The sequence below is a fragment of the Eptatretus burgeri genome, chromosome 12 (assembly GCF_056783735.1).
Source record: "Eptatretus burgeri isolate ZD-2024b chromosome 12, Ebu_testis_v1, whole genome shotgun sequence".
NCBI classification, from domain to species: Eukaryota; Metazoa; Chordata; class Myxini; order Myxiniformes; family Myxinidae; genus Eptatretus; species Eptatretus burgeri.
In genome coordinates, this window is record NC_140972.1 from 44,285,916 (window position 1) to 44,312,264 (window position 26,349).

General features: G+C 41.5%; 2 protein-coding genes across 2 annotated transcripts in view; one reads left to right on the forward strand and one right to left on the reverse strand.

Moving 5' to 3' along the window:
• The window catches only part of HERC1 (HECT and RLD domain containing E3 ubiquitin protein ligase family member 1), a 964,782-nt gene that overhangs the window by 857,741 nt on the left and 80,692 nt on the right, over positions 1-26,349 (forward strand). The window lies entirely within an intron of this gene.
• OCLN (occludin) overlaps positions 1-26,349 on the reverse strand; it is a 57,135-nt gene that overhangs the window by 13,969 nt on the left and 16,817 nt on the right. The window contains exon 4 of the mRNA XM_085850294.1: positions 4,550-4,671. Coding sequence (XP_085706420.1) covers positions 4,550-4,671 — 122 coding nt within the window. The remainder of the gene's footprint in view (positions 1-4,549; positions 4,672-26,349) is intronic.

A 26,349-nucleotide genomic window follows, 5' to 3' on the forward strand; every position in this document is an offset into this window, starting at 1 on the left:
TTTAAACAATATGACCGCCGAATCATGTGACCGATGACATCACGAAAAAAATTTATGTGAACCATTTTATCCCTTAATGACCCTCAAAAATTTTCATACTGATCGGATGTAGAGTTCTACATATACAATTATGACGTCATAACGAGGGTATCTATGACCTCATTAAAAAAAACCAAACTAATTCCCCATGAGGAGTACTTGCTACGTGCCAAGTTTAAATTTTTTCCTTGGTGCGGTTTCAGTGAAAGAGGTTCAAAGTTTTTCCTGTGATGTCATAATTATCATTGAAACAAACATGAGTCGTCGCACCAATGGTGAAAATTTCTTTCTATCCGCAAGCAGTTGTGGAGAAAAACACGAAAGTTAGGTGCACACAAACAAACAAACAAATAATGACAAACTCACGGACCCAAATGCAATACCCTCTCCTTTGGTGAAGGTAATTAACATCCAAGTATAAAAAAACAAGAAAAAAAGTTGAATTTATTTTTTAGATAAGATAACATAAAACGTCTAACTGTAATGAAATGAAAATCAAATGATTCTTAACCCAGTGGAAAGAACTAAGTACAGCAAGTCTTCCTTTACTCCACCCAAAAGAGATTGGGACAGGTTTCACTCCCTACAGCCAGCATTATTACATCATCTGCTGAGTTGCCAGAAGCCTTGCACAACCTCAAAGTAAAACTAGAAAGCATCTGAAAATTCAAAGCCTGTCTACGTCTGCTTTGTATTCGGATTTCTTCTTCTTCCGTATGCCAAACATGATGAAAACAGCGAAAGGAAATACAAAAAAAAATTGATGATTCTCGGCGACCTTGACCTTTCGACCCAATGAAAAGCATATTACAGTGACTAGTTCTGGAGAAGTCCATATGCCCCTGCTCAAATTTCAAGTCAATCAGATGGAAATTGATGATTTTACGACTTTGACCTTTGACCTTTTGCCCTCAGTAATTGGCTTCCAGAGTTTTATTGGTGAACCAATTCGGTGACCCAATATGCAAACCCTGTTCAAATTTCAAGTCAATCAGATGGAAATTGATGATTTTACGACCTTGACCTTTTGCCCTCGATAATTGGCTTCCAGCATTTTATTGGCAAACCAATATGCAAGCCCTGTTGAAATTTCAAGTCAATCAGATGAAAATTGACGATTTTATGCAACCTTGACCTTTGACTTTTTGACCAAATTATTAATTTCGCTTCTCCATATTGACGACAACACAGTTACGGCCTGGACAGACATATGCACGCATGCACAGGTGATTGCAAAACCCCATCTTCCACGACGTTGGCAAATAAAAACAATTTTAAATCCTTCTTTAGCCTCCCCTCAGCTTATAATGGTGTACAAAGTCTTCATCCAAAGCCCTCTCGAATCTGGTTCCCCACTATGAGCTGGTGCTGTTACTTCCTCACTTGCTCCCTTTCGGCTGTAGTTCAAGACCCTCTGTGTGATTGCCTATCCTGAAAAGAGGCTGAGGCAAACAGGTTCGTTGGCCTTGCACAATCTTTGCAATCTCTCTTCGGGTCTCATCTCATCCCTCTTGCCCCTCCAAACCCTGACCAATTGTGTGCATTCTACCAGCAACCCTTACCTTGTTACCCTACCACAGTCTTGGCTCGGCACACCTGAAATTCACTCACCCTCTGTTGCATCGTATATGTGACTTTCTTCCCAAGTTTGTAGTCGTGTGCTCCGCCTTCTAGCCCTTCAAGTCTACTGTGCACTGCCACCTCGCTCACATTTCTACCTTTGTGCCATGCTACCCATACTGAAACTCTGCCTTCCCCCACCCCCAATTTCACCTGAAACTCCTTCAATCCCCCCATGGTAAGCTGGTGTGGTTTAACCTGGTGTTGGCTTAGCGGTTATGGTGGTGGTTTGGGATTCTAGGGTCCTGAGTTCAAGCCCTGTTTGCCACTGAATTAACACCAAGGGGTTGACTCAGCCTGTCATCCTTCTGAGGTCAGCGATATGAGTACCAGTGTAGCAGTCAAAAGGTTTCACATGAAGGGTAGGGGGTATTGACAGAATTATTAAATCTGGTATTGGTGTGGTGCAGGCATGATGGGCTGAATGGCCTCCACCTGTGCAAAATTTCCTTGTAATTTCCCCCATAGTACATCTGTGTATATTGTGCACACTTCCTCCTCCGCCCACTTTGTTGATCATTTACCCTATGTTGTCATGCTCTTCCACAAATTGAAAACCTTTATTTGGCTCTGTAGGGAGAAAGAAGGAAGACGTTGTAGTTACAGTGGCCTTCAAAAGTATTCACCCTCCTCCAAAGTTTTCACATTTTGATGCAACCTGAGCTTGTTAGTCTCACCCCAAAGGGGGATGCGAGACTATTGCAATGTGTGCGTGTGCGTGTGCATGTATTTTTGCTTTTAAAATGTTTTTCTGTGCAACCGCTTGTTCGATCGATGCGAAACAGTAAACATAGGAGGGACTCCCCATGAAGGATATTTTATTGTTACTCTGATGTCACAGGTCTCATGGTATGGCGGCCATATTGGATTGAAGGGAAAAAGTTTGGACATTATTTTCTCCGAAACTGTTCAGCAAAAAAATTGAAACTTGGAATGCGTCATCAACTCCCCATGGGGGTATACAAGGTGATAATGGCGACATCATCAGTGAAGTGGTACTCCAGCCATAATTGGTTGAATTGAAATTTTTATCCGAAAAATCTGAAACTTCTTATATCTGATCTATGACCCGACGTGAGTGAAGAATTAAATTTATGACGTTCATAACCCATGCCAAGAAACTATGTGACATACAGTAATAGGGTGCATGGAGGATACAGGTGCATGGGCCATAATGGTAGTGTTTACAGCCAACAATCTATTTTTCGTGTGGTTTTCTTTTTTTTTTGTATTTCTAGCATGTTCACATGCCTGCAGTATCGTTAAGATGCAAAAAAAAAAAAGCATTTTAATAATAGTGCAGGCAAGTGGAGAAATGTTTTGTGGTCAGACGAGACAATAATTTAACTTTTTGGTCTAAATTCAAAGCATTACGACTGGCGCAAAGCAAAGCTCATTGCTATAAACGGTGATTCACCCAAGTGCTGACAAAAGGGACGAACACTTCAGCAACCAGTGGATTTTGATTTCTACATGTTTTTTTTTGCAGGTATTCCTGACATGGAACCTCCTTCATCGACAACATTGTTTGGATTGATCTCTTCAGTTATGAATAAAAAAAAAGTTCATTTGGAAAAAATTGTTTTTACTTAATCTCTAAATCATCTAAATGTGGCATTATTGGTCGGGGGTGAGTACCTTTTCAGGCCACTGTATGTGCTTTGATGGTATTTTGAATCAGACTTCACAGCAATTCAAAATTTGTTTTCATATAACCAGAAAGATAAACAAACACGCTACTTGAGTGCGTTTTTCTCCACATCATAATGCATCGCGCTACTGACCGTTAGTGGTCACATTGATCCGAAATGGACCTTTCATGCTGTGAGAGAACATGCCATGCCATGCACTTGCCAACGACCTGTCTGCTGAACATTTGTCTGTTCTCTTCCTTCACACGGAACGTACAGGTAGAGCCATAAAAGGGTGTATGATGGCATGAAATGGAATTTGATAGTACAGAAGGCACATAAAACAACTACAACAATCCTGTGTGAAAAAAAAACCCGAATAAATGTAAACAGCACCAACAATGTTGTGACGGTTTGGCTTGAAACACAGCTTAAGTAAATGCCGTGATGTTATCCATGATGGGTGAATGGTGGAATAAATCCTTCCATTGGACAAACGCTTAAAATTGATTTGGCCTTGCTTGCAGCGAAAAGCCAGACAACAACTATATGTTTACCACCACCACCACCGAAGGTGAAGGAGGTTATGTTTTCACCCCTCTCTGTTTGTGTACAGGATATCTGAAAAAGTTGTGCATGGATCCGGATGAAATTTTGTGGACATGTTCGGTGTGTGACAAGGACAAACTGATTAGATTTTGCTGAACATCGGGATCCGGATCTGACTAATAGAAAAAAATTTTAAACGATTCTTCACCATTGAGAGATCCGGCTGAACCGATATCTCAAAAAGTTGTGGACGGAATCAGACAAAACATGGTGGGCATGTTGAGTGTGTGACACGGACGAATTGCTTCGATTTTGGTGAAGATCCAAATCTGGATACGAGAATTATTTAATAGTGATTCTTCACCGTTGAGAGATTGTGCCAAAAACGATATAGTACTGTATAGCATGATATTTCAAAAATGTGGATGTTCTCGTGGATCATGCATTACATGGTGGAGGTATGTGCTCCACCAAGTGCCCTTCTAGTTGTAACTGTTGCAGGTAGTGGGTGGAAATTTATTAAATAATTCCATGAAGGAGCTACATTATTGGATAAAGGTAAAGAATACTTACACCTCTAATTATATGGTCAATCTGTGCAACAAACGCAAATTGCAATGTAACAATGAGCAAGACAGGGAAACCACCACTGACATTATGCTAGAAATTTGCACTGCGACCAAGTCGAGCATTAATAATGTTGCACTTACGGAGTATCTGTACCACGGTCTCCAAAGCACCGAAGTGCATTTAAAGAGGCAGTGTACTTGCTGGCAACATCGGTCTCTGGGGCAACATAGGTTTCTGTGGTATTTGGTTCGATGTTATTCACCTTCAGAGACATAAGAAAAGAAAAAAAAGCAGCAAGAACAAGTCATATAATCAATAAATTCCATCAAATATATGTATTTAGCAATTTATGGGAAATTCTGTAAACTTTAACTTTAGATAAGGTTATTGTCCATTTTTGGCTCATTCAGCAAAGATGAAAACAACAATCAAATGATATTTAAATCAACGTTGCCTTGTGTCGCATTAAATTCTGGAAACAATGTACAAAATGTCTGGGACACGTATGGGACCTTCGGCACAGGCAGTCACTAACCATCGCCTCCTCCCCCAACACCCCACCTTATATTTTGCAGGTGAAGTATTGAATTATTCTCTTGAACATTAAGACAGTATTATGTACTGAACATCTGATGTACAGCATGTTTACAAGCAACAAATCCCAATGATACATAATATAATAATAATAATAATAATAATTCAGGTTCTCTTACAAGGAACTTCGATGCAGGAGGCAGCCATTAGGCTCATCAAAGCCTGCACTATTATTACCAACTTATAGTATTTTTTCCATGCTCTATCCTTTTTAAGACCATCAATCGAGGAAGGAGCACATACTATATTTAAAGTCTTTGGTAAGACTCGGCTGGGGTTCTCACCATGGAGCTTCTACACTCAAAGCAGACAATCAATCAACTTACACCACCGAGGCTGGTTAAATGCTTCCAAGGACTAATTTCATTGTGTGAGTATTTTGCATTTGTTCAGACTTTATCTGTCTCTAGTAGTTGTCACGGTTGTGTTGGATTTGTTAAGTGCAGATGAGAAACGTGCTCCAGAAAGCATGTATCGTGCCACGAGACTCCAATCTAGCACCGTTGTCAGGCCAATGGAGACATAATTTGACTTTAATCACTGAAGTCGTAATCACACATAGTGCTGCTGCCAAAAAAAAATTAATAAAATTGTGAGCTCTCACATGAATTCATGATTAACAAGTCATGCAAATTAGAATTATGCAGTTGTGAAGCTTGTGAATGCAAAATTCAGGAAAAGCATTCTTGTAAAACCTGTATAGACTGTTACACAATGCAATGACGTGCATTTTTCACTTGCTTGTTCAACAGTTGTGTGAGCAAGTTCTAAAAACTTCCCAAGGTTGATTAGCTAACAAAAGTGTGCTGGTACTTCACATAAAGTTAGCAATTACATCAAGCAGAACTTTACTTCAGAGGGTAAGATACATACATTATATATATATATATATATATATATATATATATATATATATATATATATACATATATATATATATATATACACATATATATATATATATATATATATATATATATATATATATATATATACACATATACATATATATATATATATATATATATATATATATATATATATATATATATATATATATATATATATATATATATATATATATATATATATATATATATACACATATATATATATATACATATAAATATATATATATATATATATATATATACATATAAATATCTATATATATATATATATATATATATATATATATATATATATATATATATATATATATATATATACACATATATATATATACATATAAATATATATATATATATATACATATAAATATCTATATATATATATATATATATAAATATCTATATATATATATATATATATATATATATTCCATGCCTGGTATCGGCTTAATGTTTAGGGTGGCGGGCTTTGGATCCGAGGATCCCGAGTTCAAATCCCGCTTAGCTGTTGAATTAATACAAGGTGGAGTTAACACGACCTGTCATCCTTCCGAGGTCGGCAGAATGAGTGCCAGCTTGCTGGTATCCTGTGTTGGAGTGACGACCTGTCAAGGATTGTGCCCAATAGCCAAGGAGACTGCTTAGGCAGCACCAACGCTCTGCACAGAGTATGGTCCCAATCTCCTCCTCATCCTTCACAAAGACCTTCTTCAAGACAGCAGGAGGCTATTTGGCTCAAAGCCTGCACTATGGTTGCCAAACTATGAGTGTTTGTCTGTATTATATCCTTCGAAATACTGAGTGTAAAGCAAGGAAGCAGCACATTCTATTTTTAAAGGCTTTGGGATGGCTTGGTCTGAGGTTCGAACCACCTCCCTTCCAGACTCAGAGCAGTCACTCTAACTATTATACCACAGAGTCTGGTCAAGTGAAGTGGTATTGTGGTTGAGTTAAGTGGTTGGACTTATGGCCCAGATTATTATAAAACAGAAGCAATTAATGACCTTCAACAACTGCCAAGAGCATTATAGCAGTGAAAAATACAAACCAGTTGCAATTTGCTATGGTTATTCCACAAGGGGAATATATGCATTTTACAAATCTGAATTATATTAAATGGAATTTGCCCTCTTGTTTTGGGTCGAACTTTCAAATAAGAAAAATAATTACAGTCCAATGTCAGCTCAGCTCAGGAATCGGAGCATGCGCCGGAGAAATGCGTCGCTGCGTCCACTTTGCGCCGGTACTCCAGGGGCCTCCGACTAGCCAACCCCATCTCCTTGAAATGGTGATAAGCCTGCTGCAACCTTGAGGCATGTGCTCAGCCCATTGGCCTCCTCAACTCACAAGGCTACCTTGCTGAGAGAATCTGGTAAAGCAGGATCAGCGTCAGGAAAATGAGCCACATGTCCATACAGCAGGAGATGATGCCCACTGGCTAGACAGATAACAAATCTCATTTGAGCCTCTCTTAGCAACCGCTCGTTGGACACAAAGTCTGACCAGCGGGAGCCAAGGATTCTCCAAAGAAACCTGGTACTGAAGGAGTTAACTCTCTGTCTCAGATCCCTAGTCAGAGTCCAAGTCTCACATCCATAGAGGAAGACTGGAAGCACCAAGGATCTGAAGACTCAGACTTTCGTCCTCCTGCACAGGTACCGACAGCACCACACCCCATGATCCAGTGAATCCATGATTCCCCAGGCCTGATCCAGATGTCTATTGACCTTTGGCTCAGCCAACAGAGACATGAATATCACTGCCAACGCAAGTGAATCTCTCCATGACCTCAACATCCTCACCACAAACAGGTACAGACAATATAGCAGCATCAAAGATGTCATTGAAAGCCTGAATCTTAGTTTTGACCCAGGAAACCCATAATCCGAGTGGCTCCGAATCTGCATTCAGCACAGAGGGCCCCCAAAAGGTTATCCAGAGTGTCCAAGATGAGAAGAGTATCTCGTCTGGGGCACTGATTAACTACGAACTCGAGCACAGCATAGAATGCGTCCTTCACGGTGAGATCATTCGCCTCAGTCGGAGCATATACAGAGACCAGGGAAACGAGATCCAAGGAGTGACGAATACTTTCTCTCATAATGCACTCGATGACCAGTGTTCTCAATTATCATTGGAGTTAGCTTCTTGGACACAGCTACAGCAACTCCTTACACATGGTATTCATCAGAGTGACCAGACCAATTGTAGGTGTAACCACCTGCAATGATCTCACCACAATCCGGTATCCGAACCTCAGAGAGAGCTGCAATACCGATGCTCAAATGCTTGAGCTCAGATGATAACAGAGAGGTGATCATCCTCTCTTTGGGATGAGACATTCCAGGCACCCACCTGAAGGGACCGCCTCAGGTTAACCCAATGAGACCGCTGTCTGGTGGATGACACCTCAACACCACAATCTGACCCACGTAGTTTACCCCATGCTTTTTCTCCCATCATCAAGGAATGGGGGTGCCAGAGGCTTTGCTCAATCCCATCATCCGATAATAAGGAGGTACTCCCATGGAGTGGGTTTTCAGTTTTCTTTGAGTTTGTGGGTTTTGCAGAATGAAGTGTTTTACGGTGGCCGGAGGGCAAATCCTGCCACCAACCTCCTAAAAAAGGTAAGCCAATTGCAAGAGGACATCCACAGACACAGTTTGGTACTAGATATGGATGGCTTTTGGCTCACAGGGAGCTCCTCCACCTTTTGACAGGTTTTGTTTCCAGTCCTGTTGGGTGTCCATATCCATACACCCTCCTCACCAAGATACCTTGTGGGAGAGACAGTTTCGTTGCCGACGACCCGACCATGAAACTGGTTCGTACAGGTTTACATGGTACCTGCAGCAAGTCACAGATCTAATCTCGCCTGACCTGACAATAATAGTCCAATGTACCTTTCATTAATCAACCAAAGTTCCCAAAAATAACAAACATAAACATTGCACCAAATTTTGCATTTTATTTATTCTTGCACCATTGTCTGGAAGCTTGTTGCATCATTCCTAAGATTGCAACTGTGCCATTGAGGCAATGTCACCCGTATCTTAGGCCATGAATTTGGAATTTCGCCAGGGTACAGGGTAATTTGGCCCAACTTGTGTCTCACTCGTGTGGAAGGCACCGTGGGATTATTAACACCATCAGCTAATTCAGATGGATGACTGGACATGATTCTGGCTTAACGCCTCATCCAAAATATGGCCTGCCTGCGAAGCACCAGGATGACAATTTAGGTCCAGGTAAGGCAGTTCAAACATGAGTACATTACCTCTGAGCCAGATAGTCCAAAATTTTGCATTAACTTCAGTAATGTGCCATAGAAGTAAAACAGAATCGCTTTTGGAAAAGAAGCCTTGACTCACAGCAATGGTTTTGTTTAATATTTAAAATAAATAAAAAATCCTCAGCATACATCGGTTGAGGGCAAAGCTCATTCTAGTTAATCAGCTGCACCCAGAAAAAGAAAGCAAAGAATAACAATGCATCAAAATTCAAGTTCATGTGGAATAATCAAAGCACAGGTGGCTATGCTGTGAGTTTAAAGCTCAAACGATTTACATTTACAGTAAAGGTTTGAGTCATCTGAAGGTTTATGCAAATTGGGTTGCAATCATAAAGGAATGTACTGCATGGAGCCACAATGTCATCGGCAAGACAAATTGTAAAGTTATAAAAACACCTGGGACAACCCTTGACGTCATTACAAAGACAAGGATGAGTCGTGAATGATTTGCAATAACTTGTTTGCTCAGAGAGACACAAAAAAAAAAGAATCTGGTTATTTATTTATTTTGGCATTCACCCAGTTGTAGAATAAAACATTTAAATGACTATTTATTGCATTGTTCACAAAGCCTTTTAAAAGAAATTGACGGGAGCTAGATAACTTGTTTTTCTTCGTGACCCTAAACAGGTTGAACTGCATTAAAGTTTCACGGAAGATTGTCATGGAGATGACACCCGACACTCCATGTTGTGTTTGATAAAGTAAATTTGTCAAGCAGGTTTGGAGTCACAAAAGGCTTCAAAAGTCACCACAATGCACACAACCATGTTGCTCATCAGGTGTACCAGCCCATGATCAACAGAGTTGTCCTTTAGAGCAATAAAGCAATTCAAACATGGCATTCAGAACACAAAAAGGCACAACACGAGCAGAAGGAAACATTCCAAACATACTTCTTGTTCTCCACAAACATGCACAGATAAGCTCAGTCTTACACCAGATGCATTCTTGCACTGTATCCTTTCAAAACGTGTGAAAAATCCGAAAGTTTTGTCTGACTAGGATGTTATTGGGCCAAAAAAAATAGCCTCACAGTGATGAACGTTGAACTCCAACGACAGTAAAAAATAATAATTAAAAGGCAGATTTTAAAGATGAACTTTCGACTACAGCTTTGTGTTAAGAGTTAAGTGCACACAAAAGCAAAAACACATTACCATGGCTAAAAGCAGAGGTATTGGGTATATGGGTATGCTTTCATCAAAGGGGGGCTTCCTCGTTTGATGGTGCCTTCACCGCTCACTTCCTCACCAATTTCATGTTTTACCATCAACATTCTGTAATATTTTAATGCTTACTTTGTATGTATAATAACACTGTTGGCATATGTTATGAGGGAAGAGGTTTAGCTTGGTATAGACAAAAAAACATACACAGATCGGGTGAAGTGGAGTGAGTGAGAGCTTCAGAGACTACTGCAGTATATTCATACAAATCGTGATTGGAAAAACGGCTTTGCTACACTGGTAAAATGCTCATCTACATATTGTTACGGCTGTGGAAATTCGCAATACACCATAAAGGGTCCTTAGATCAGTTATGACGATAAGTAAATGTGTAGTTAGATTTCCCCACCGTTGTTTAGAGGGAATTTCCGTGTTCACAGGGCTGCGATCCGTTGAGTTAGCCCTTTTTCTTTTTCTATCGTTATTTTGGACCAATCATACCCCAACAACCAAATCGTCACCACCAACATCATTCCCAAACAACTACAACTCAAACTCCCACCACCTCCGCCTTTCTACCACACGTCGTACCATGGGTTGTGAATGCGTTCCTTTCGCCTCGAAAAGCGGATCAGGAATGATTCACGCCCCCTTTTCATCCGCCCAATGACTGAGCATCAGATGGTGTAGCCCCGCCTCCGAACCCGCTGTGATCCACAAATTTGCATATACGCTCCTCCCTCCGCCTATATAAGCGCGAGCACAACGCAGCTCGCGGCAGTCAAGTGGAAAACAAGTGGGAGCAGTGGAGTGGCAGCAGCAGTGCGTCGGCTGAAAAGTGGCAGTCAAGCAGAAAAGTGGCAGCAGTGGAATGGCAGCAGCAGTGTCGGCAGTCAAGTGTGTCGCTCGCGGCAGTCAAGTGGAAAACAAGTGGGAGCAGTGGAGTGGCAGCAGCAGCAGTGTCGGCGGGCAGTCAAGAGGCAGTGCAGTGTCGGTGGAGAAGTGGCAGCAGCAGTGTCGGCGGGGCAGTCAAGTCTGCAGTGTCGGCGGGGCAGTCGAATCGGGAGACGGAGCTCGAAGCAGACAGGAAGGGCAGATGGGGAGCGCCAGAGAGAGCTCGCCGGCCACGCCAGGGGCACGAAGCCAGGCGCAGCTACGCTGACATCGCGGCTTGCCCGCCATTGCGCCACGAGGGCACGGGTAAGACCCTTCGGTCTCGTAGACCTGGCTGCTCATCCAGGTTCCACGCGCATTTGGTCCACGAACTTGTCTGCCACCCTTGCCTTTAAGGGTGGCTTTTTCCTTTGCTTTTGTGTGAATGCGTGTTGTGGCGCCGAGTCCCGTAATTAAAACCGTATAAGTGACTGTACATAATTGCTTATTGACGGTCGTAGCACCTTTTGCTTTGCTTTTGTTCTGTATACGTGCATGTTAGTGTTTAGCATTCCTGACTGCATATGTGCTTGTATAATAAATGTATGAGTGTGCAATAAATGTGCTCGTCGAACTGTTCCCCGTTTTGTTGCGTCCTTTCCCTTGTTTGAAAGTTCCATCTTGCATCACGGAAGGATTTGGTAGAAGGGTGTAAGCACCCGTTAAATAATCACATCCGTGAGGGCCGGCGATAACACCGCTCAGTTATCACTGAAGCACGGAACGGACCGCTTAAGCGGTTCGTGTCTCAGGCCGGCCAGCGGCGAGGTACGATCGCCCAGTTAACTACCCGCGCAGGTACTTAGGTAGGTCGAGTTTGGCGAACAACCCAATCCTGCGCGGGTGGCTGATTGGCACAATTGTGGTGTGGTCGAAAGACCCACCCGTGACTAGCTCCTAGCGGTAGTTCCAAGGAGAGTCACGACTGAATTGTCCGTTCCGGTGGGCGATGCGGTCGCGATTTGAGTTACGTGGCCGATCGCACGCCGGGCGGACCGGAATTCGTAACAATATGTTGTTGCAGTTACAGACTTCCTTGGATGGGAAGTGCAGTAAATGTGTTTTGAAAGGGAAGTTGTTGGAGGTTGGGGGATGTGGCGATGTGTAATGGCAAATGCTATGGCAGAGAAGTTAAACATTCAATTTCTACATATGGCCTCGCATTGGGTGAAATATCTCCATTCCTGGTAAAAGGTTTTGAGATAATGCTTATTACAACCACTGACTCTGTAACTGATATTAAAGTTCGGTACCTTCTGGGTGACGTAGAAAACTGAAGTTTTGCATGTCGACGGACATCGAGGCCGATACACCGGGGGAAAAAAAAAAAATCGCAGAACCATCAGAAAGTGTCCATAAGTGAAAATAAAAATAATTGAAAATAAATACTTTTTTTTTTTAAATGCAAGCGAGCAACCCGAGACAATGGGAAAGTACGGAACATTATTGCTTATAATTTGAAAGCATACCCTGCTCATATATATATATATATATATATATATATATATATATATATATATATATATATATATATATATATATATATATCATGTTCTTTATCACCACTGACTGACTCACTCACTGACTGATAATAAAGATTGGTACCTTCCGGGTGATGTAGAATGATGAAATTTTCAATGAAACAAAAAATGGGGAAAAAAAATGCAGGTGAGCGATCCGAGACAATGGGGAAGGAAGTTGATAAATATCTAACCAATGATGACCGCATCCGTCGTTTAAATATCAATCACACCTTTTATCAGTATGCCATTTCCCATACCTGACCTGACCTGATCTTCCCGACGAAGGCAAATAAGCCCGAAATCTGGATAGGCGGCACCGTTTGATGCTTAACTGATGTTGACCATGTAATCTTTGTCTGTTTGACAGAGTCACCGGGCTGAGGCCACCAGATTGGAGGTGATGCTTTAGTGTTGGACTTTATGTGCATTTGAGAGCGAGGGAGTGCTAATTACACTCTACATATTTCGATTTACCTGCTAATCACCACACGTGCCTTCTGGTTGAATGGTTTGGATTTGCAGGTACAATTGTCTCGGTGGGTTGAAGGACGGTTGTTCTTTGCGGATTATGTGGTTTTACCGTGTGAGACATAATCCACGGCGATGCTCACCATAAGAGCCAAGAGGTGTGATTGCTGTTCAAACAATGAATGTGATCATCATTGGTTAGATATTTATCGGCATGCCATCCTGATGAAGGCAAATAAGCATAAAATCCGGATAGGCGTCTCTGTTTGATGTTTAACTGATGTTGACCATGTAATATTTGTCTGCTTGATAGAGTCACAGGGCTGAGCCCTCTAGATTGGGTGACCCATTGGTGGAGGACTTTGTGTCCATTGGGGATCGGGGGAGTGCTCCTTCCACTCCACATATTTCAATATATATATAGATATACAAAAGACCCACCCATATCTCTCACGTGTGAATGGAGGGAATAGCCAATCAGCTCTCACCTAATCAACTAAACCTCGGTGGCTGGGATTATATAAATAATTAACACCTCCAACACTCATCTAGCCGAAGCTGTTGAATAGAGCAAACCAACATCTTTATAGCTGTGCAGGAACTCTGGGAAGGGTTGGAAACAGCAAAACGCTTACCTTGTGTAGGTCTTCCTGGGTTGATTTATGCAGCAGCTTCAGCTGGAGGAAGGTGGGAGGTGTTAATTATTTATATATATATATATATATATATATATATATATATATATATATATATATATATATATATATATATATATATGCAAAATAATGCTTTTCAATGGGTTCTTCTTTCTATAATTTAGGATGATTTTCAACACTAGTAAAACACTGGACATGGTATAAAATGTTACCACCTCTGGAGAGTGCCTATCCCCACTCCTCCCCCCCCATCGATAAACAAATTGCAATGCCATTTCCAGGTGTGAAACACTTCTATAGATGGGTCAAGAGAAGTGCCCCTCCCCCAGGTATGGGTGATCCCCCCTATGGGAAATGGGGGTTCATTTATTTTGCTGCAATGTCCCTCCCTTCAACATCTTTTATGTGAGGGATCTCATGGTGGTAGTACGTGTTGTGGAGTCAGTTAAAAAAATAAAAAAAATAAAAATTAAAAAAAAAAACTTAAAATGCTTGAAATATTCCGCCGCCCCTCCCCTGCCACACCCGGAAAATATGTAGCAATGACATTCCCAGGCCCAGAACGATTCTATAAAAGGTATTACATGAGTCTCAATGTCAACACTTTCAGCACATGCACCATAAAAGATTCCATTTCATTCGGCATAACCATTCCATCAGGATTTTCCAAGCAATGAGCAGAGGTGACTATTTCAGTTTCCCTACGGGTATTACAGGCGACGTGACTGCAGAAATGTATCAATATGTGCGCATGAGATTTTGTCGGCCTGTTTCCAAGGATGGCATTGGGTTTCTCAATGTATCATGTTAATTTTGGCACCAACCCGTTATTCCTGTCATTGTGCTGCAATTGATTGCAAATTTAATCTTTTTAGCTCACCTGGAACGTAGTTCCAGGAAGCTTATGGGATGGCGCGACGTCCGTCTGTCCACAAGTACTTGCAACTTCTCTGAAACTGCACAAACGATTTCGGTGAAATTTTATGACAACATTCATCATTGTGCATGTACCAAAGCTTGTTCATGGCATGAACAAAATCTGGTCCGAAGGGAGTCCATGGGGATTGCCCCACAAAATAGGTACTTGCTTTCTTCTCAGAAACTACACACACAATTCTCATGAAACTTGACCACAACCTTCATCACCCATGATGTAACAAAGCTTGTTCATATCATTAAAAAAATAATAATGATGATAATAATAATAATAATAATAATAATAAAATCAAGGTCTAAGGTGGTGTAAAAGGGGGTTTCCCCCAAATATGTATTTGCTTTCTTCTCCGAAACTACACACACAATTCCGATGAAACTTGACCATCACCTTCATCACCTGTGATGTACCAAAGATTGTTCACACCATTAAAATAAATAAATAAATAAAATCCACAGGTATTTACTTTCATCTCCGTTACATATTTTGTGGGTCATCCATACTTCCCAGTGGTTCCCTGGTTATCTTATCTAGTTGCCACCAGGTGAGGACCAAGAGGTATTGCCCCTATGTTTTAAGTTTAAGGGGTGTATTTGAGGAAGGCTAGTTGTGTAGAAAGGCCACAGGGAGGGATGGAATACGACTTGAGAAGGTGTACTGACAGGTTTGAAACCCTGGATGAAAGAGTTGGATTGGATAGACTGGGGAAGACAGTTTCCACAGGCTCGGGGGGAAGAGGAAAAGTGTACATGTGAGAAGTAAACACTGGATGTTGGGAGTTTAACAATGTGGGGTTTACTGGACAGACATAAGTGACATGGAAAGACTTGCAAGAGATGGAGCACGTCTTCGTTTTGTATTCAGCACAAGGCTGCAGGGTAGCATCACCAACTGAGGACAAAGCTGTGCCGCTGATGCAATTACCTCTACAGGTTCGGACAGAAATTTGCAATTTGGCCATGGAGCCGCCGATAGCTCACCTGCTCTTCATGAAGGACACCATGGGATCATCAATGTCCACCACTAAATTCTGGCAGATGGAAGATGGAAGACTGAAAAATCAGGTCAGCACAAAGCAAAGCAGCTGATATGGGTGAGTCGGAGGGATGCAGTATCGTATGGCAAAAATTGTAGAATCATCGAGAAGTAATAATAGATGTTTTTTCAGAGCATCAGAGATAGTTTATGAATATTGTTACAGATGCAGGACCTATCCCAGTGACCTGGTTCAAATCCAGTGTGTCGCATCAAAGCAACCACAACCATTGACCGCTTCAAGACTTCCCTGCTGGATATGCATTACCATGCAGATTGGGAGTCTCAATGCAGCCCGGTATTGCGCCGATAGGTGTCACATGACAATCTAATTTCGGCCAAGCAACCTCAGTCATGTGATGCAGTCGTTTTTGTAGTGTGGAGGCCGCAACCAATTATTTCCCTTAACAAGCCTATGAAGCCACCAAATAACGCAGCCACCACAGCAAGAATTCACCCCCGACACCAAGCATCTTAAATAAGAAATGATGGCATGGGAGAAGGAAACAAAAGAAGCAATACACAACAATCAACAATAAAACAAACCCGTTAACCCACTACTGAACATACACTCTCACAGTGTCAAACAAATGAACACCTTAATTATCTAATGCCTTATATGGGTCCACATTCGTACCACGATAGAGAATACAGAGGGGTTTTGACAAGACAGAAAAGAGAGTTGGCGGGCAAACCCAGCGAGTTCTGAAAAGGAAAGTCCTGGCCACTCCTAAGCCGCTGTCGAGGAGAGGGAGAGAGGCATGACTCCAGCTTGGTGAGGCGTGGCTTTGCTCTTGGGGGCTTCAATCAGGAGGCCTATGGCTCAGCATCTCCCAGTTTCTCCTCTCTCATCTTTCTCACCCTCACCTTTTATTAGCTCGGCCATGCACATCACCAATGATGCCCCTACCCCTCAGGCCTAAGTCACATTTGCCATGGCGGCCGTGGGGTCTCCAAAATCTACGGCCACTAGCAATTATACGGCGGCCGCAGTATTTGCATGGTCACACAATGTAGCAGTCACATATGTTTTTATTTTTCGGGAAGCCGCACGACGTATTTATAAATTGTGGAGACCGAAAACGTGGGGGTGCCGTACGGTCTTTGATTTGATGTCGCACGGTGACCTGAAGGGGGCCCTGTGGTGGCCATAGAATTTTCAAGGCAGATGCAAGGTAGCCTCAAGGTGCCCGCAAGGCGACCGCAGGGGGCCCTAAGGTGAACGTGCGGCCAGATGGAAGGTAACGAATGGGTTTTTTTTATTTTATTTTTTTTTCGGCTTGCCGAATTGCTACGGCGAACGTAGAAATGAAAAAAAGTTATAACTCCGCACTATAATTCCACGGCGACCCCTACGGCCTGTAAAAGATAGCCAAACGGCGTAAGGCCACCGCAGAAACTCTGTGGCCGCCGCACATTTCTGTCAATTCAGGGGGGGGTACGGCCACCGTATCCTCGACGTAGAGCAAATGTGACTTCGGCCTTACTCATCATTGGCCGCTGTTCAGCCCAGTCGGCAGAGCGACCCTTTGCTGACACGCACCCTGATAGTTTTTGTGCGGCGGGATCAGTGCCGATTGTGGAGCCGGCTTTTCACACCTAAACTACGGGCTGAAGGCCAACGTAAATGCTAAATAAAGGACATAGACACAAATTTCCAAAGATGAGGTCATTCAAAATGGCGTCAAAAGGGTTGATAATTTTAGACACACACAAAAGGGAAGTTCGACATCGACGAACTATTGCAAAAGTGACACATGTCTAATATTACAATTAAGTAGTTTACGCTTATGCTAAATATTCACTTTAAGAAAATAACTATGCTATATTAAGCATCTTTAACCCACTAGGAGGCAGTTCCACAACAATATGAAGAACATGACTCAGCCATGACTTGCATGACTGAAGGATGAGATAAAGGGATTCCATTCAGAGCTTCATACCGAGTGAAGGAAATCAACAAGCCAAGGAAAGTTCCCTTGGATGCCACAGGCAGCAAGCTTGGCAAGCAGAGCTCCAGAAAAAGGCAGAAAGTTCCAGACACAGCCTTGACTTCTTGCCTGAGATTCAGGGCCTCCATCTATTGTGAGAGTGAAGCAGCTGCAGGTCCAAAGTTGAATGACCCGGATGAAATCCAAACTGATGATCAGTGAGCAATATTTGAAAGTCTGGTGTTGGCTTCGCAGTCCGGGTTGACTGGCTTGGGATCTTAGGGTGGTGAGTTTGAGCCTCGTTGTCTGCTGAATTAACACCAGGTGGGGTTGACTCAGCCTGCCATCCTTCCAAGGTCGGCAAAATGAGTACCAGTGTACTACTATAGGGACATCAGTGGCATAGCCACACCGCAACAAAATGATAGCTAACTGGTAGCCAAGCTGCCATATGGAAGAAGAAGAAGTTGATCAATGTTTGAGAATAGGAAAGATTTTATGTCACCTGCAGTGATAGATTCCATGACAATTATATACAAGGGTTTAGACTCATGGAAGAGCTAAACAACAAAGGGCAGATGTTTATAGACTACCAATGGGTATGCAGGGGATGGGCATGCACAAGGAAGAAAGGAAGAATAACACAAAAACAAGAGTAGTAATTGGCCATCACAAAACCCATGGTTCTCCGATCGATCAATGTTGAACCAGCAATCGAGCGTCGTCCAAACTTGCATTTATGAAAAAGATAATAAACAAACAATGCACGAACACACTGGACCAGCTCTGCACACAGTAAAGCAAATGGTGACTGGCTCTTCTTCGCCAAAGTACGCTCGTTACCCGGAGATGGCAGCCAAAACTTCCCCGAACACTCATAATCCTTCCACAAGCTGTAAAGTGCAACTTCCATGTCAACACTTCCCACCCTTTCATTTTCTCTACACTTACAATTCACATCAATCATATATAGTAAACAATTTGTTTCGTATAGAATCAGAGGGAAACGAGCATTGATATTGCACTGAACACAATACCCTGGCTGATAGCCACTCATAAAGAAATTCTGCTCATGGCCCGATGAAGAACCAAACGAGAACGAATCGGCCTGTGCAGAATAGACCGTGAATGTGCATGCATCAATGTATGGGGTCGTGATGGGCAGCACATTTTGAAAAACTGAATTAAGAGGGACAACAAAACAGAAACAGGGAGACAATTCTACAATCGGGAGAATAAGGGATGAGTGGTGGCAGGTGGGCAACTAGCTTAGACGTTGGCAGGTGAGCAGATGAGGGATTTTTGAAGAACATGTGTGACCTGGTTTGGCTTGGGGAAGACAGAGGTAGGTGAGGGCACTGGGAGCAAGGCCAGATGTAAGCTTGTATTAAATGGAGCACACAAACCATAGTTGGCGACTCATACTCGAGTTGCAATATTTTGTGCCTTGCGACTTGACTCAGACTTGGGACTTGAGTTTATAATGACGCGACAATGTTCAGAAAAGAATAGTTCAATAAACATGAAAGTTAAATGTGGTTTAAAAGAAATGGTTAATTATTTTCAGAATAGCCTGGTGTTGGCGCAGTGGTTAGGGCAGCGGCTTGGGACCCAAAAAGTCGTGAGTTCAAGTCCCGTTGGGCCACTGAATATATATATATATATATATATATATATATATATATATATATATATATATATATATATATATATATATATATATATATATATATATATATATATATATATATATATATATATATATATATATATATATATATATATATATATATATATATATATATATATATATATATATATATATATATATATATATATATAACACCAAGGGGTTGACAGCCTGTCATCCTTCCGAGGTCAGCGAAATGAGTACCAGTGCACTGAGCTGGTGTATACCCCGGTTAAAATAGGTGTACCAGATCCCTGTGTCGTAAGAGGCGACCAGGGTTGCGTCTGGAAGGGCATCCGGTGCAAAACATGTGCCAAATCACTATGTGGATCATATGGATGATCCACTGTGGCGACCCCTTACGGGAGCAGCCGAAAGAAGAAGAAGAAGAAGAAGAGAAGAGGAGAGGTTAATTATTTTCAGTCATGGGCGTGCGTTATTTGGCCAATGATGACATATACTGTGTACGTGTACATGTGCAGCGCACCAGGTCGCATACAGTTCACCACGAGTGTTAAAGGGAGTGTCCACCATTCAGAGCGCACACCACGTACAAACAGCAACAACGAACCTTCCCAACGTGGGAAAATTCATTCAAATCATCAACATTCGTGCTGGGGGAAACTTGGTCCATGATTGGTAACCCCCTTTACATCCCAGCCCAATAAAATAATTTTGTGATGATTAAAATATGTCAGATGACTTGGATTATTTCAACTTCCTCAATGCCGTCGGACCCCGACATTCGCAGGGGATACCTTCCAGGAAAATGCTGCGAATGTTGGGGCATTTTATCCTTATTTTTATGTGATCTTGGCTCAAGGAAGAGTGATGCCACATAACAAATTAGGGCACATCATAACAAAGGGAACAGCAGGAGAGGGGGGAAAAACCAACAGCAGGGTGGAGGGAGAAAGTATACGGAGACGGAAAAAGAAGGGATGGATATAATGATGAGAGGTAAGGGAGAACACAAAGGGTGGACAATATGGGTACAGAAGCAAAATTGTCGTTGCCCAGTTTGTGATTTTATCAAGGTCTGAAGAGAGAGGAGAGGCTGCTGCCTGTCTGTCATAAGGATGAGAGATGCCACGGTAGAGTGTGGAGTCATCAGCAAAGAGATAAAGAGGATTTTGCAGAGTCAGTGAGATCATTGATGAAGATTAGGAATAATATGGGACTGAGAATAATATGAGGGGGATTTGGGGTGGATTAATGAGGATAGAAAATATCAAGGTTTTGGATGGGGGGGAGATAAGAGATGGTGGTGAACAGCTGTTTTGAAGACCTGGAGAGAATTCAAACATTTTGTCACCGGTCGACACAAAATACCCCATAATGACAAAGTGAAAACACGTTTTTCGAATTTTTTACAAATTAATTTAAAATTGAAAAGCTCAAATGTCTTGAGTCAATAAGTATTCAACCCTCTGAGTGAATACTTTGTAGAAGCGCCTTGAGCAGTGATTACAGTTTCGAGTCTTCTTGGGGATGTCTGTTTCAGCTTTGCACATCTGGATTTTGGGATTTTCTCCCATTCTTCCTTGCAGATTTGCTCAAGCTCTGTCAAGTTGGATGGGGAGCGTCAGTGAACAGCAATCTTCAAGTCTTTCCACAGATTCTCAATGGGATTCAAGTCTGGCCTTTGGCCGGGCCACTCAAGAACTTTCACATTCTTGTTCTGAAGCCATTCCAGTGTTGCTTTGGCTGTCAGTTTGGGGTCATTGTCCTGTTGGAACGTAAATATTTGCCACAGTCTCAGGTAGTTTGTACTCTGCAGCAGGTTCTCCTCGAGGATTTGCCTTATTTGGCTCTATTCATTGTCCCCTCTATACTTTCATGTCTCCCAGTCCCTGCTGTTGAAAATCAGCCCCATAACATGATGCTGCCACCACCATGCTTGACAGTAGGGATGGTGTTGACTGGGTGATGTGCAGTGTTAGGTTTGCAGCAGACGTAACACTTTGAATTCAGCCCAACACATTCATATTTTGTCTTGTCTGGCAACAAAACCATTCTCCACATGTCTGCAAGAATCATTAAGTTACTTTTTCACATTTTTTTTCAGTATTTGCTTCTTTCTTGCCACCTCATCATGGAGGCCAGCTTTGTGAATGAGGCTGCTTTTCATCAGCAGGGACTGGCAAGCTTGGCAGGATAGAGGGACAATGGATGGTGCAAAGTTCAGGAGAAACCTTGATAAAAAAAAAAACCTGTTTGAATCAGCTATGAATCTGAAACTGGGTCAGAGATTCACATTTCAGCAGGACAAGGATCTGAAGCACAGAGCTCAGGCCACACTGGAGTGGCTGAATAAGAAGAAAATAACTGTTCTTGAGTGGCCCAAAGTCCTGACTTGAACCCAATTGAACATTTATCATGAGACTTGAAGATCGCAGTCCATCGATGATCCCCATCAAACTTGGCAGAACAAGAGAAATTTTCGCATGAAAAATGGGCAAAGATTTCACCTTATCACGAAGCTGGTAGAGACCTACCCACAAACACTCATAGCAGTCATTGCTGCACAAGATGTTTCCACGAAGCACTGACCGAAGGGGCTGAATACTTTTACAACCAGTGAATTTTGACTTGTACATGTTTTTTTCAGGTAGTCCTGACATGTAACCTCCTTCCACCTATAACAGCGTTTAGTTTGATCTCTTCAGTAATGAATAAAAGTCGTTCATTTGGAAAAATGTGTCTGTCTGTTTGTCTGTGTACAGGATATCTCAAAAAGTTGGGACGGATCCCGATGAAATTTTGTGGACAGGTTAGGTGTGTGACAGGGACGAACCGATTAGTTTTGGTAAAGATCTGGATCTGGATCCGACGACTGGAATTTTTAAGTGATTCTTCACCATTGAGAGATCGGGCCAAAAACGATATATAGCACGATGTCTCAAAAAGTTGACGGATTCGGATGAAACTTGGTGGACACGTCAGTGTGTGACAAGGAAGAATTGATTCAATTTTGGTGAAGATCCGGTTCCGGATCTGATAATTATACGTGATTCTTCACCATTGAGAGATCCGGCTGAACTGATATATAGCACGATATCTCAAACAGTGTGGACGAATTCGGATGAAACTTGTTGGACAGGTTGGGTGTGTGACTACGATGAATTGATTCGATTTTGATGAAGATCCGGATCCGGATCTGACAACTAGAATTTTTAAAGTGATTCTTCACCATTGAGAGATCGGGCTTAAAAACGATATCTCAAAAATGTATTGGGCCAGATATGTTCTCGTGGATCAGGCATTACAGGGCTGTGGTATGCGCTCCACCGAGTGCCCTTCTAGTTTCAGTATGTTTTTCCACCCTTCTTGTTTGAAGTCATATTGGTTGTCTTCAAAGCAGAAGAGATGTGGCACGAGGTGAAGGGAAAGCTGAAAATAGCAGACAAGAGAATACGAAAGGCTTTCAGAATGTGGATACTGATGTCATCTGAGCCCATCATTGAAAATCAAAGTTGGCCAAAATGTCCTCCACCTCCTCGCCTGAAAAAGTCACAAACCAGGAGACAGTACACGAGGTTTGGAGCAAATGCCAAGTTGAAATGTTCTGCCTTGTCTCAAGCAGATTCTACTGAAAAGCCATTTGAGGGGAGGGAAGATATGGAGAGGGAGGGGGGGGGAGAGGGGATACATGAAAGACAGACTTGGCAAGGTGCCACCAGAAGTCTAAGTTTAAAGAGAAGACAAATTGCTGAGTTTAACTTTGAGATTATCCAGATGACGTTTTCTGCCTTGCAAGAGAAAGAAAAGGCAGCGTTTAAGTTGCTCCCACATGGGAACAGTTCGCAGTGCGACTATGGCACGGGATGCAAAGCACTACTTCAAATGAGGTGTAAGTAGATCGAGCTGGAATGCACAAGTACGTATCTGAAGAGAAGAGCAGCCCCACCCCACACAACAAGCACTTCCACCTTTTCCAAATAGATGTTTGATGAAACAGAAAATGGAACTTTTCAGATACAATGGATCAGCAAGACCAATTTTGGTTTTCCACCATGACAATGACCTGAAGCAAATGTATGGCCAAAATAAACAGACGCATTTTTCCTCCTCATCCCTATATTTGCGGATATATTCGAATTTGAAGCTATGAAGGTGTGGTACCATCAAGGCTGAAATGCTGCCGCAATCTAAATAACTGTCTCTCGAAGAATGGGCAAGAATACCAAGTGAAAGCTGCCGTAATCTGGTACAACATTAAAAGTGAAGACATTGAGCAATTCTACAAACAATGGGAGTTCGCCCAGCACGAAGGACTAAAGTGTGTTTATATTAGCCCTCATCGAAAATAGTTACACAATTTGATCTTTAATCTATATACAATGGCCTGCAAAAGTATTTACACCCTTCCAACAATATCACATTTAGAAGAATTATGTAAAAACAATTTTTCCAAATGAACTTTTTTTTATTCATAACTGAAGAGATTAAACGAAACAATGTTTCAGTTGAAGGAGATGACATGTCAGGAATACCTGTAAAAAACAACATGTACACATCAGAATTCACTGGTTGTGAAAGTATTCAGCCCTTTAGGTCAGTACTTTGTCGATGCACCTTTTGCAGCAATGACTGTTCTGAACCTTTTAGGGTAGATCTCTACCAGCATTGCACAGTGATGTGGTGAAATATTTGCCCACTTGAGACATGAACATTTCTCGAGTTCTGTCAAGTTTGATGGGGATCGTTGATGGACTGCAATCTTCTAGTCTCACCATAAATGTTCAATTGGGATAAAAGTCAGGACTTTGTGCCGCTCAAGAACATTTATTTCCTTCTTATTCAGCCACTCCAGTGTGGCTTCAGCTTTGTGCTTCGGATCATTGTCCTGCTCAAATGTGAATCTCCGACCCAGTTTCAGATTCATTGCCGACCTAAGCAGATTTTCATCAAGGATTGTCCTGTACTTTGCACCGTCCATTATATCCCTTCAATCCTGACAAGCTCGTCAGTCCCTGCTAATGAAAATCAGCCCCATAACATGAAGCTGCCACCACCATGCTTGACAGTAGGGATGGTGTTGACCTGCTGATGTGCAGTGTTAGGTTTGCAGCAGACGTAACACTTTGAATTCAGACCAACACGTTCATATTTTGTCTTGTCTGGCAACAAAACCATTCTCCACATGTCTGCAAGAATCATTAAGTTACTTTTTCACATTTTTTTCAGTATTTGCTTCTTTCTTGCCACCTCATCATGGAGGCCAGCTTTGTGAATGAGGCTGCTTTTCATCAGCAGGGACTGGCAAGCTTGGCAGGATAGAAGGGACAATGGATGGTGCAAAGTTCAGGAGAAACCTTGATAAAAAAAAAAACCTGTTTGAATCAGCTATGAATCTGAAACTGGGTCAGAGATTCACATTTCAGCAGGACAAGGATCTGAAGCACAGAGCTCAGGCCACACTGGAGTGGCTGAATAAGAAGAAAATAACTGTTCTTGAGTGGCCCAAAGTCCTGACTTGAACCCAATTGAACATTTATCATGAGACTTGAAGATCGCAGTCCATCGATGATCCCCATCAAACTTGGCAGAACAAGAGAAATTTTGACTTGTACATGCTTTTTTCAGGTATTCCTGACATGTAACCTCCTTCCCCCTATAACAGTGTTTAGTTTGATCTCTCCAGTAATGAATAAAAGTCGTTCATTTGGAAAAAAATTGTTCATACCCAATTCATCTGAATATGTCATTATTGGTCGGTGGTGAATACTTTGACAGGCAATTGTAAAAAACTCTGTTGTATTTATTTCTTTGTTATGCAGGAAGTCACTTCCAATTTACGGAAGTGACGTCGCGTTTGTCACTGAAAGGGAGCACAAGTCGTATAAGTGTTAGCGCCACTCACCATTTTGTTTCCACTCATGAAAGGTGAATACATACCTTTTGCAAAACTTTTACAACATGCATCTGAATTTGGGGTCGATTGCGTGACTAGTCCAGTTGTTTTCACAACTATAACGCTCTCAGTGATGCTTTAATAATTTTTATATATATATATATATATATTTTTAAATAGTAAGAAAGACATCAGTAAAAAAAAAATTGTATTAGTGAAAGACGTTCATAAAAAAAAAAAATATATATATATATATATATATATATATATATATATATATATATATATATATATATATATATATATATATATATATATATATATATATATGAGGCCACGCGAGGAGGAGTGATGTAAGCGACATTTTTTAATGATATGATGATGATAGGGGAAGGGTTAAAATAGTGCTATATGGCATCAACTCCAAAATGGCCAATGTGGCCTTTACATCACTCCTCCTCGCGGCGCCATGTATATATATATATATATATATATATATATATATATATATATATATATATATATATATATATATATATATATATATATATATATATATATATATATATATATATATATATATATATATATATATATATATACGTGAGTATATATACTGTCAATTTTACTTTTACTGTTTTCTTTGTACACATGTGGAGAGGTATTAATTATAGATGAGAGCACAGCAGAGAGAGAAAGGAGATTAGCGCGTAAGCGGAAGTGGAGGCAAATATTGGAGCATGACGTTGTGTGGGGGTCAAATGAGGAGAGAATACAAACAATGATATAATCCATGAAGAGGTTTGTCAATGTGTGGGCGCTAGATTAGATATGTATGTGCTCCGGAAGCCACGTGGCAACTGCTGGAGAATAAGATGCACGATCAGTCACACACAGTGATTCGCTTAGCAGTGCACCTACAAAGGCAACAATTAGGCTACTTCCAG